The sequence below is a fragment of the Athene noctua genome, chromosome 6 (assembly GCF_965140245.1).
Source record: "Athene noctua chromosome 6, bAthNoc1.hap1.1, whole genome shotgun sequence".
In the NCBI taxonomy this organism is placed as follows: Eukaryota; Metazoa; Chordata; class Aves; order Strigiformes; family Strigidae; genus Athene; species Athene noctua.
The window spans coordinates 47335147-47348526 of NC_134042.1; the positions used below are offsets into that span (position 1 = coordinate 47335147).

General features: G+C 37.5%; 1 protein-coding gene across 4 annotated transcripts in view; it reads right to left on the reverse strand.

The window, feature by feature from the left end:
* Positions 1-387: 387 nt before the first annotated feature.
* KIAA0586 (KIAA0586 ortholog) overlaps positions 388-13380 on the reverse strand; it is a 73182-nt gene continuing 60189 nt past the window's right edge. For 3 of the 4 annotated variants that reach the window (XM_074908880.1, XM_074908879.1, XM_074908878.1), the window contains exons 31-32: positions 5936-6001; positions 388-723 (exon numbers count right to left, since the gene is read on the reverse strand). In XM_074908880.1, coding sequence (XP_074764981.1) covers positions 578-723; positions 5936-6001 — 212 coding nt within the window. In that variant the 3' untranslated portion in view covers positions 388-577. The remainder of the gene's footprint in view (positions 724-5935; positions 6002-13380) is intronic. The other variant, XM_074908881.1, reaches the window with a different exon arrangement.

Consider the following 13380-nt stretch of genomic DNA (forward strand, 5'->3'; position numbering starts at 1 on the left):
AAAATATTGAAAAATTCTTGTAATTCTGAAAAAAGAAATTCCTCATAATAACGATACAAATTCTAGTGGTCTCTTTTACATGCAATTTTGAATTATTGTCTTGTGATAGCAGTCTTCTGAGGATGAACAGGCTCTGACAATACTTAGAAACACAATCTTCTTGCAAACTTTGGTTTCAAATAGATTTCCCTTTGGCTCAACTTTTTAACGGTACTGACGTTATACTGAGCCAAACTTTTATTTCTATTAGTGAGATGGACTTTTGCCATGGATTTTAATATCAATCACCTTCACTGTCATCTGTACATACAATAAATAATTAAATGGCCATTACTGATGTAAACTCACAACAATTCTGAAAGAATTTAATTTTATTTGCTTAAAAATATTTGATATATTCACAAACAGAATCATTGCTTAGATTTATAATCATAACAAAACTGTAAGAAAAACAGTAGAAAATAAACAGTACTGGATGACTGGTATTTTGATGAAACACTCAGACTATCACACTAGGCAGACAGATGTACCAATGACAAAATCTTCAGACAGCGACTATCATAAAAAGCCGTAACCTTTAAAACGTATCTGCCCCTGAAGAATCTGAATCACCATGTGTACTACCCATACTCTGCGTTTGGTTATCTGTATTCATGGAAGGCAGCTTCACTGACACCTTTGCTGCAGAAACATGTGAATGTAAATGTGGGGCAGCATCCTCTCCTAAAAAAAAAAAAGAAAAAAAAGAAAAGCAAAACAAAACACATTATTTGCTGTCTGTGACAAACAACAAAACTGTACTGAAGTCATCTCCATATTGCATCATTCCATAGAAATACAGACACAGAGACACTTATGGTCCACAATTTTGAGGCATTTCAGGGTGCTGCTGTAGCCATCAGAGTTCTCTTTATCAAGTAACAAAGGGATGAATTTCTGTGCGTATACAGACTGGGTTGTATTTACATACAGATACACCACACACACACACATGCACGCACATATATAATCTCCAGTAGGTCCGGGATAACTTTAATATGTATACTGGTGTTCTCCACAGAAATGAAATGAGATCTGTAGAGTCCAACAGTATTTCTAAATTCCATCTATATGTGCGTGTCTGCATCAAACCCTCAGAAAACATTCAGGTTGTTCAAGACCACACATCTATATACAATCATAAAAAGCAAAGCAATACAAGTTGAAGCCATTGGCTACAAGTCCTACAGAAAAAAACCACCCTACCAATGCTTCAACTGCCCAAACCTCAACTGAGAAGTAGTTTTATTTTTTCTGTATCTCCAACCCACTTCCCTGACTCATTAAAGGTCCTTCTTGCTACTCCTTTGTGGTTTATCTCCCTTCTTTCATCCTCCAACAGACTCCAGAGAAAACGTAGACAGCCTCCATGCTGGAGTTGTGGCTTTCAGGACTTCACAAGCCATGTTCATCTTCCAGCAAGTCCAAGATGGCACTGTGACACTTCCCATTCTTGTGATCTGACCCTGCAAAATGTGGGACATCCTGGAAGAGGGACAAGCCACTGCACAGCCCAGCCACTGTCATGCCAGCAGGCCCTGCAAGGGAGAGGGACATGTGCCACAGAGCTTCCAGCAGCACTGGCTGCTGAGCAGCCGTGAAAGGTGACTGCAGTGCTGAAAAGTCCTGTCTGGGAACCACTGAAGGGGTAGAAAACAACCTGTAGCCAGATACCAGAGATAGAAAGGGAGAAGGGTCATGGGCAAGAGTTACTCTATTTAGCCAGAGGAAGGAGACAAGATGAATCAATTCATGGAGCAGGAGGAGCTCCAAGACATGGCTCAGGCTGCAGACACAGAATGAAGGAGGACAGGAGAAATGGCACTGGATGAATGGTACAACATTCACAAAACTGCTGAAAGAGCATTTCGAGATTTCAGCTGTCCTAGGGACATTTATTTGAAGTGCAGCAGCTACAAGCAGAACAAATGCATATAGGTCTGCATACAACAGCAAAGGCTCTCTTGGAGTTTGTTCTTATTCCAATAAGCGTAACAATTTTCCCTTTCGCTGTGATAGACTAGGTAATTAAAACACTATTTTCCCAATAAAACCAAGAAGCTAGGCTTTCTTTCACCCCAGTTAATTATCTACTCTGTCACTGTAGTAGTAATCTGCTTTCATCTGACTTGTAGCAAAGCATGCTTCAAATGGCTAATTAAAACAACAAAAACCCACTGCTAAAATAAAATTTCATCCAGTGTTTTTCATGCTAGAACAGCTGCCAACAGCCTAGGAAGTCAAACACGAACGAGGCCAAAGACAGTAAAGCCAGTACATGGAGCAACCTGCGGCAGCCAAGCCTTTTGCCCTTCAGGAAGGCAAAGCTCTGGGGAGACAGGAAAAGCATAAGAGCATTTTTTGTGTCCCCAGGGAATCAACACGTCGCCTGCTCGCCACAGCCACTTACGCACTTTGCAAGAAGCAATGTCCATAGTTTCACTAGACTATCCTCACTAGTTGGACTGCTTTCATCACCCCCAGCCCAAATCCTTCTACAAAGCACAGCTGCCAACGTTTGGGTTGGCATGGGCTGGAGCAAACCTCACACGTAAGCAGTAAGAAGACATGAGAAATCCTACAGCTTCTGAACAGGATCCTGAACAGGATTCAAAAGCACGTTTGTGGTAAGACCACAAAGATGTGCAAGCAACGTATGTGTTTTGTGTTTCCAGAAGTACTTCCGTGAGCTTAGTCTGTAGCCATGTTTGCATGATAAAAATAGGTTTTTCAGAAGGGGAACTGAAGAAAAGTAAAGCGTTTATTTGGTTAGATGTGAAGCTGACACACAGTAAAGATGTGAATGTGTAATGCCCAAGGAAATTTTGTAAATCATCCTAGAAGCTAAAGCAACTCTCCAACACTGTATGTAGTCTGATGCTTTCAAAGCTTGACTTTGTTAATAATTTCACAGTTGTGTCACATTCCATGATGTCATTGTTTCAACAGCTGTAGGAAGAAAGGAAGAAAGGAAGAAAGGAAGAAAGGAAGAAAGGAAAAAGGAAAAAGGAAAAAGGAAAAAGGAAAAAGAAAAAAGGAAAAAGAAAAAAGAAAAAAGAAAAAAGAAAAAAGAAAAAAGAAAAAAGAAAAAAGAAAAAAGAAAAAAGAAAAAAGAAAAAAGAAAAAAGAAAAAAGAAAAAAGAAAAAAGAAAAAAGAAAAAAGAAAAAAGAAAAAAGAAAAAAGAAAAAAAGAAAAAAAGAAAAAAAAAGAAAAAAAGAAAAAAGAAAAAAAAAAGAAAAAAAAAGAAAAAAAGAAAAAAAGAAAAAAGAAAAAAGAAAAAAGAAAAAAGAAAAAAGAAAAAAGAAAAAAGAAAAAAGAAAAAAGAAAAAAGAAAAAAGAAAAAAGAAAAAAGAAAAAAGAAAAAAGAAAAAAAGAAAAAAAGAAAAAAAGAAAAAAAGAAAAAAAGAAAAAAAGAAAAAAAGAAAAAAAGAAAAAAAGAAAAAAAGAAAAAAAGAAAAAAAGAAAAAAAGAAAAAAAGAAAAAAAGAAAAAAAGAAAAAAAGAAAAAAAGAAAAAAAGAAAAAAAGAAAAAAAGAAAAAAAGAAAGGGAAATAAATAATATTCCCTTATCCCAAGGCTCTATAGTAACTTCCCAAGTATTTCATTCTAGGGTGCTGAAAGAATGTATCATATTAGTCTACATTCTTCCTAACACATACCCTAATATGTTTCACAGACATACTATAGTTCAATTTTATGATCAATAAAAGACACTAAAAGGACAGAAAAATTAAAATAATAATTCCATCTACTTGTTCAACAGTAAAGTTACCAGGACCTGAGCTGTCTAAATATCCTTAAAGATAAGCTTAAAAATATGCAAAGTAAATGTTTCCCTTTTTTTTAAAGAGAGAAACCTGAAGTCTTTGAATTTGTTAGATGCACACAGAAAATACAGAACTTTGACTTTCACCATTTTAACTATAAAAAACCTATAGATATTCTATTTCAGCTACGTGGGAGATTCTGCTCCATGACTGTAAATTTCCAGGATAGAAAACTGCTAGTCCTGAAACTCTACATGTCCCAAAGATACAAGTACTAAGTTACTCTCACATGTGCTTTACCATTATCACCTCTTGCTTAATCTAACCTTGTGCATGCGCAGCGCATAAAACCCATTCATATGGACAGATAGAGATGGGCATGTGAACAAATATACAAATACAAGCACACCGGCTTAAATGTTTGTATTCCTGCTCACATGTATATTTTGAGGCATACATATTTACTGATGTCTGTATCTGCCTTTTGCTTGTATAGTCCCTGGCCAGCTCCTTCTTTAACAATGTGATATTCCATTTTACTTCTTCCCCCTATCAGAGAACTACTTACAAGTAATACTGAGATGGTTTCCCCTTAAACACTGAGCTCTTTACTGCCATAAATATGCAGATTGCAGTGGTGTTTATAATCTTCTGATACGCCATAAAATGGAATGGAAAATTCCTCCATGTACAAAGCAGGGCAGGGCAGGAAGGCAGGTAATCTTCACAGCTTTTTTCCCCTCTTTAGAGGTTCTGGAAGTACTCAGTACAATTTTGTAATCATGTACTTAGATGTATTTATAAAAATTTTCCTTGTTAAAATCCAATAAATGGAACGTGTGACCTGAGGTGACCTCTAGTTCTCCAAATTCATTGTCACTGTCTAATAGAATACTTTCATATAAACTGTGAGGACTGGCACTCTTAATAACTGTGTAAGGGTCCTTGACTGGTAGACACTCAGCGGTGACTGAAAACATCTCAGTGACCCACTGATGGAAAAGGTCAGATTTCAGACTAGAGATTTTCCCCGTTCTTGGCAATCTGTAACAAATTCATGTACAGTACTAAATTTCCAGATCTTTTTTTAACAGAAACATAAAAATTAATGGTGTGTCAACCATCCGGTGACCTGTGAAAGGAGTTTTTCTCTAAGAGGTACCGTCACACAGAGAGTGTGCTATATACAAGTGTATCGTGAACGTATGCCAAATGGAAAAGGAATTAAACACACTGAAGGGAGGTTTGGTTACTAATACCATATGGCAACGATAAGAACAAAGAAAAATGTTTAAATCTTTCTTTTTAAATTTTTCTATTTGGCAAAATAAAAAGACTAAACAAGTCTGACTTTTAAGCCAAATAAAAAAACCCCACGTGCTTTAACTCCTTCAAGTTGGTGTTCATACACTAAATAAAACTTATATTTTTAATCTATCTGGAGGTAAAGCAGACCTATATCTTGTAAGTGGAAAAGAGATAATAAGACAATAAATAGGGAGGGGTTTGAAGGATGAGGACCCAGGTTATTGTTTTAGTATAAAACCAGAACCATAATTACTGTAATTACCTACATATCATTTCCTAAAATTTAAAAGCAACCAGCAGCCCCCAGCAACCCTCTCTCTACTCTCTAACGTAACAACTGAAGCAGCTACCTTCTAGAGCAAGAATAAACTTTCAAGCATATGTAAAAACAACTCCAGTGCAGTGTTCCCATTCCTTTAATAGCATGGGTTGATATGAATTGCTTGTTTCTTCTTCTGCCAGATTCCAGCTGCTTCACTTTGTTTATTACTGACTTCAAAGTTTAAAACACTGTCCTGTCCCAACAAATAACTTCCTCCAGATGGCATTATCTCAAGCGTTCAGAGCACTGGCAATAGCACAGCACCTGCACATCTGTAACTCAGCACCTCAAAAATCTTTAATGAAAGTGCTTTTTTTTTTTTTTTCTTCTGTGTCATTCCCCCATTTTGCTCTTTTCATACAAAAAACGATTTACATCTAGGATATGGTTACAAAGACCGTTAGCAGGGAAACAGAATTGTCAGAAATTCTTTACAGTAATGACTGTAAAGCAGAACAGAACCACTGTCAGTAGAAAAAACTTTATCTGCTCCTCTTACCTGTAAGTAAAGATGTGAGATACGTATTTGTGCCAGTATGTGTCTGATCCATGTCTCCATGGGTATCTATATTGTACCAAAGAAAAATTAACTCATTTTCATACATGGTTGTACAGGCAAGTTACCAAGTATAGAAACGCAAGAAGCAGCATTTTCAGCAAAATCAAAATTATTTCAGATTTGCTGGGCTAACTATACTGCTAAGAAACATCCGTATTTTGATTTAAGCAGTTCTGAAGGCTACACTGAAAGGATAAAATACACTGTAATGTCAGTCATGTTACTAATTATAATTATATACCATATTTTCAGTTCAGACTCATTTCTAGCTATACCATGCATATCGACATAATTCAATGCTTCTGGAATGTAATGATTTATACAGTTGAAAATGGGTATGCTAGGGAACTCATTACATGGTCTCAAGATGGTAAAGAATACAGCATTCTCAGGAATAAGCAGGACCATCAACAGTTTCTCAAATAATCCAATTGTTTGGACAAAATTACTCTCCATTCATTAGAAATTATAGCTTCTCCACTTTGCTAGCCCTGGCCACCTTGAATCCATATGCATATTTATGTTATTGTGGAGAAGGTGTCCATTCTCACTCTGCCAGAGATGAAGCAAAAATGCTTAAGCATGTGTGTTTTTTAGGCCTGTGCAAATGCTTTGCTAAGCACAGGGCCCCTGGCTGCAGGTCAGGCTGCTGCCTTCCACTAGGATAGATACAGAAAGCAAGAATAAGATGCTCTGCAAACACACGTATTTCTAACTCAAAACCAGACTGCCCCTAACTTAGCCAGTTTCATGACAAACAGAAAAGACTCTAGGCAAACTTAAGCCAAAATTCTAGGGCTGAGTTACATGAAAGGGGTAGATTTACAATTAAAACACTTCAGTTGTTTTACAGAAAGGGACTGACATCTGTAGGACTTCAGCCAAAAATGTCTGGATTTAAAAGCATGAGTCTACTGCATGAGCTGAAAAAACACAGTTTCATTCTCAAAGGCTTCAGCCAACTCATAAACCTCCATAAGTGGGCTACAGACACCAGTGGACACAGAAAACTATATAGTATGAATTCAGTTCAAGTTTTGACCTAAACTTGGCAAATTCCACCTTCCCATGGTGTAAGGTACTTACAGAAAGTCTGCATACAAGCACACAGAAAATAAACAAGCATACACACATGCGCTTTTCTTTTTTTTGTTTGTTTGTTTAAATCCTAATGTATATCCTAGCTATAAATATTTCTGAAAAGAAAATAAATTCAGATCCCCAGTCAGTAAAGGAGGGTGGGACACAGGCTAAGCAGCTAACAAATTTTTCAAAGCAGAATATTTGAAAATGATTTTTCCTCCTCTCAAGTCTAAGGTTCACGGGTCAGTGGTTTTCCTGAAACATGCTATATTCCCACCAATAGCAACACTAAACAGAACAAAAACTAGAAATACATAAAATAAACTAGAACCAGATTTTTCCAAAATCCTAATGCAGAGCCCGGTAGGGAAGGGCAGACAGAATGAAGCTCCAAAAACATCTAGGAATGAGATTGCAGAGTTTACTAAATAAATACTTCCTTTTGGTGCCTTAAATCTACTCCGGTCCTTTAGATTTGGCATATTTTGCTCTGTAGAATATCTTATTGCTTAACAAGTTCATTCCCTGGCCACAGCTGTTGTTTCCCAGCAAATCACTTCCAAAAGATATGTAAGTGATCTTTCCAAATAGCTACAATAATTATTAATACTAAGAAGAAATATTAAAGGTCAGTATGATTTTTCTGTACAGATGCCTGTGATTTTTGGATGTGCAATTGGCTAGGAACAAATAGTCTTTTCTTAACTTTTAAGCACTGCTGGTTCTTGATTGCAGCTACTTTCTTGAGGAGAAATGAGATGAGGGGTCTGCGGTAAACCTTGAAGCAGGAGCTTTTATTTCAAAGCAGAAAAGGAGAAGGAGTTAGTTCATTACTGGTCCAGGGTCTTTGAAAAACACCAGGAAAATGTGTATCTTGTGCAAGAGCTGGGGGGGCGAGTAATTTCTAAATCCACAAGAGACAAGCTAGGTAAACAGCTGGTGGAATCAGGAGAATCTGAGAAGTGATAATTAAAAAACTGCATATCTAATGGTGTAATTAATATTTTATTTATTCAGTAAAACTAAGCATCACCTACACACACCAATCTTTTTCTCACCTTCTGCAAAATCTAACAGACAAGTGGACAGGAAGGTAATATATATACTTGTATAATATATTAGGTTCTGTTATTCACACCCTCATGTTTGAGGATTCAAAAGACATTTTAATAATGCCATTATCTGAGGCAAAACAAAGAAGCTAAAAACAAGACCACCAAACTCTCAATGATCAATAGTGGGAATTCACACTAAATTCAAAGATAAAGTTATGCAGATTTCCCTCAGGATGCAGAATCATTCACTGCAATGCTAGTAGTAGGACTGGCTCCACTGAGACCTCATATCTTAACAATATTAATCGCAGCAATACTGCCTCCAGCTTATACATCTCCATCATACCACAGTGCTAGCATTCATAGCCTACATGGGGAGTGGCAAGTAAAAAAAAAAGTAAAAATCAAAGCAGCTTTTTAATTCATAAAAGTTACATGGTCTGGTTTTATTTGAAAATAATTAAAAAATAATTTCCACAAGTCATTAAAGTTGAATGAACAAATTCAATGATGTTTCATCATAAATTAGGGCTGCAGTGGGTTTGAAAATGAACATAATTCCAGTTCATGCTTAAAATGAAGATGGGTGTCCCAATGAGGGGATCCCCTGAGCAAATTATGTTCTTTTGTAAGTCAGTGTACTGGCCAAGATAAATTGGGTCACTCTGGAGTCCCTTACTGCCTCACCACCAGTTTTATTCGGATCAGTTTGGCCCACACAGTTAAATTACCAACATTACTCCAACATGCTGCTCTTGGGCAGTGTTTGATGTGAGGTTGTTCACATCACTTGGGACATGGGTAATTCGGGGCAAGTGATAACTCTATTTACCAGACAGGTTCTGTATGTTGCAGGTTGAGACTGAGCACGTTATCTGCAGCGATGCTGCACTGCGTATGCTTACTAAGCATCACACACTATCCAGCAATCAATTCCTCAGCTACGTGACTGTTGAAAAAATCGTTAGGAATGTAAGAGGACAACTTTCAGTGATCAGTGTGAGAAGTCACAAGCTACTTTCTATCACTTAAAAGTGTGATGTGAGACCTTGGTGAGCTCTACCTCACACAGCCAAGAGGATTTCCTGGTCAAGGAGGGTTCATCGCCTCCAGCCATGGCAGCAACTGGAACCCAAATCTGCATGAAATCTAGGGGATTGGCATCAATGGGAAGAAAACAGGAACCTTTTTGTACCTCACGGCTCTTTAGGAAGTGCTGCAGGACAGAATTTTCTCATTTTAAGTCACTTTTCACATATAATGGAGTCACTAAATGCCTTCTTATAATAAAAATGTATGTAAGATACTAAAAATAAAAACTCGATCAAATAACAAGTGTTTTTCTAGATGACCTCAAACGAAATAGCTGTATTTCTCTAGTCTGAATACTTCTAAATAGTCACATGACTCTATTAATTTGTTTTGATGATTTTCACGTACAAAGCCATGGGATTCTCCATATGGAAACAGTTTGCCAAGACTCCTATTACTGTATTACCATTACAAAGATGTGGTATATTAAAATGCTTATACCTACGGCACAATTACTCAGTTTTTGTAACTACACCTTTTAAAAAGGATTGTGAATATTTTCCCCAGGAAAAAACAAAACAAGACAGAACAAAACCAGTCCTACACAGTTAGCATTTTCCAGTGATATATTCTAATAAACACTAGGACATTTCTACACACATTTCCAGAACACACGCCAACATTTTGTTAAAAAGACCCCCTTTCAAGTCATTTGTTTAACAGAAGAATATGGCCACTAAAGTCTTACTATTTGTGAATTTAAATCAACTTTGAAAAACGTATTGGGAATAAGCAATTCTAGGAAGTTTAGAGAGGCGAGCAATTTTTCTATTAGCTCTGAAAGAATACTGTTGTCATCTACATAAGTAAGCATATGTTAAAATAAGGAACACATTAAATGTCTTTACTGGAAGATCTGCTGGGAGACAGCCATTATGCAAGTGTGCAGACCCTATTCTGCCAAAGACCGTCTAAGCCTTCTCTTGAAATGAGTACCCACTGTGATGACAAGTAACACTGCCTCTACAATTTAATGCCTGGGACCAGAAACTTGGAAAGGTCTGAGAGTAAATATGTGTTTTTATCCTGTGCTATTTTAAAGTTTGTTAAAATCTAAAATGTTTCAACTTTGTGCAACAGAGATAAGCATTCCTCCTTGTAAAAAAAACCCCAAACCAAACAATCCAAGAACCTTGGCTTGTTACGTGGGAAAGAGTAAAACCAAAATTCCTTTGCAATACTTGGGTGAATCTGAGCTCTAAATTAGTAGAACAAATGAACTGCAGAAACTTATTGCTCTACATCTACGCTACATATTCAGCACACTACACCACCTTACCTCTCTCTTAGAAACACTGCTACTGATTTTAATACAACGTGCCCCTCCATCTCTGCTAACAGCTATACAAAGGAGGGAGAACACTACAGACTGCTCCCAGCAACACTGTGCCTCTTGGAGATTTCACTACCAACCAAGGGTTCCCCAGCAGCAACAGTGAGACCAGTAACTGTTGTTAGCAACCCAGGAGCTCCTCTCTACAAATCTTGGAGCAGCAGCGAAGCCGTGCCTTCCGAGACACTGAGCAGACTCGTTTACGTTAGGTTCTTATTTGGGCAGATGGTTTTTCAGCCCTGAAGCTGCACACACACACACACACACACAAGTTGAAATTTTGAACACTGGCTTCATTAACTGACGGTGACAACTCTTTCTAGTATCTACTGCCAACTTGTTTCAGAAAGCATTGCAGCTCTTCGATATTCACTCTTCCCAGTTCAAGCTGTTGGTGCCAAACCTGATTTGCACTCAGTTCATCGACAGCTTTCTTCATTGCTTTGGGTCACAAGCATGATTAATATAGCTGGTGAGCAGCCTGAATGAAAATCATTTATCAGTTGTTCGGGTTTAAATACTCCTGGCCAAAATGCAGGGAAATCTGCAGGGCCAAGGAAATCCAGTCGGGATGTGTGGGAGCAGCCTCCCTGCAGAGGTGTGGGCTGCTGCAGGCTGACGGGACACAACTTGTGCAGGTGAATGGCACAGACGCCGGGGTCTGGTAACCATCCTAGTGCACACACTGAAACTCCTGAATTTAGGAGTTGTATAGGGTTCATAAGAAGAGAAATTATGGAAAGCTGCTTAAGGGAGCAGCTTTTGCAAACCCTCCGCATACCTGACAATGACTTAAACTCAATTATTTAGCACAATCCTAATCTGCCACAATGACATTCAGTGTGTACCAATAGGAAAAGCACAAAGGCAAAAAAAATAAAAATCTTATGTGTCTTGTGGAATTTAATGGCTCCCTCGTATTTTACTTGAAGCCAATTCATTCATATTATATTCACACACATGCACTCCCAAGTTCAGGAACACTTACTGTGCAAGTATTAGATAAATCAATCTGATCTCTAGCAGTTTTTTTGCACACACTCACGGAAAGACCAGAAATTTTAAATGAATTACCCATTATTTTCTTTCTCTCCCTCTCTCAAATGTCATGAAAGAACTGAGTCCAGAATATACTTAAAATTCAATACATATACAAGCTGAGGAATATGTTTCCCCTCATCATTACTCTGTCACCGACTTACATGGCTATGCAGCCTATACAAGAGCAGAAGAGAACAAATGCTTAAAGATCATCTTTCTTTATACAAGACAAGACTTGAATGTCACTGCTACTCGATGCAATGTGTGTTTTTTTTAAATCTTGGGAGAGAGAGAACACACATGTTGCAAGGTCTCACAGAACAGGACTGTCTCCTACCATGTAGGATGCCTGGCAGAAAGAGGCCTGGATCATGCCTGGGTCTTCCCACTGAGGCTGCAATGCAAACCCTAATACACTTTTACTGCCCAGGTTACAGAGTTATCCAGTCCTTCCCTATTCCTTCAGAGGAGGTTAACGAAGACTCACTGTCCATTGGTCTGTATTTTTTAGATAGCTACTTGGAAAGTGAGTACTGTCGTAGCCAAGGTGTAGCATTATTCACACGACCTACTTTTATCAAGCACAGAAAGTTTCCTGGAAATGTATTCTAAATCTGATAAGAAAAATCCTCATTAGGAATCATTTGCTTGTTTAATTTTCACTTATTGAGCTTTAATGTACCATAAAAGTAAGTAATAACAACAGTGCCTTAAATAAATATTGCTTGTCTTGTACTCATTAATGTTTCAGAAGAACACAAAACTGCCTCTAGATACAGGAAGCTGCTGGAAAATAAAAACCAACCAATCATATAAACTAAAATGAGAGCTTTAAAGAATTTTTTGTTGAACACGGGCTTCAACAAAAATGTATTCTGTTCACTGTACACACGACACCAATGGGAATAAGAGCCAGTTCAAGTTCTAAGTTACCATTACTTGGGTAATAGTTTCAAGCTGCAAGGCACAGCTGTACGGGCCCAGCCAGACAGGCTATCACAGCAATGCTTTGATAGCATGGGGCCCTTAAGTGTCAGGATATAGAAAAGGCAGCAGTTGTTGGCTGTGAAAACAGTCTGATACAAACCAGATGGGAACTTACTTGATGGGCAACACAAAGGAAAACAATTGGCTCATTCAACAAAGTCAGGCCACTGCCCCAGAGAATTAACAGAAGACAATAACAGTCAACCAGAGTTGATGCAAACAAGAAACAGCCATGTGGTTACGGTTTAAGGAATTGTTTCTCCTCAGACTAAACATAAAGTTTTGATTTCTTATTCTTATATTCATTAATTTCAGTCTCGTTTACAAGCCCCCTCTTCCTCTAAAGTCTTCCGTATAATTCATTTATGTAGCACCAGCCTTCACACACCTACTTAAACAGAAAAAAATTATATGACAAAAGCAGCTATATTAATCTAATGTTTCCTGAAGAATGCCAAGACCACAGACAACTTTGTGAACTGTGTCAGAACAACTTTACAGATACACAGCACACAGTGTGTTATTAGACACATTTGCATGCATATGGCAATATATTTACTGATTCTTTTTGATTTGAAATGCATAAAGCCCAGTAGGTCACATGCTGGGTTACCAGAGTACAGATGTCTTCCAGTTTTGTGAAAAGTTCTTCTGGTTTCTTACTTAATTTTTTTTCAGAAGTAAACTTCAGATCAATTATGTTACCGCATAACAGTTTTGTTTGTCAGGCTACAGTTAAAAATCTATTAAAACAGCTATTACCAAACTTTTTTTTAAGCAATCAAAAATTTAAA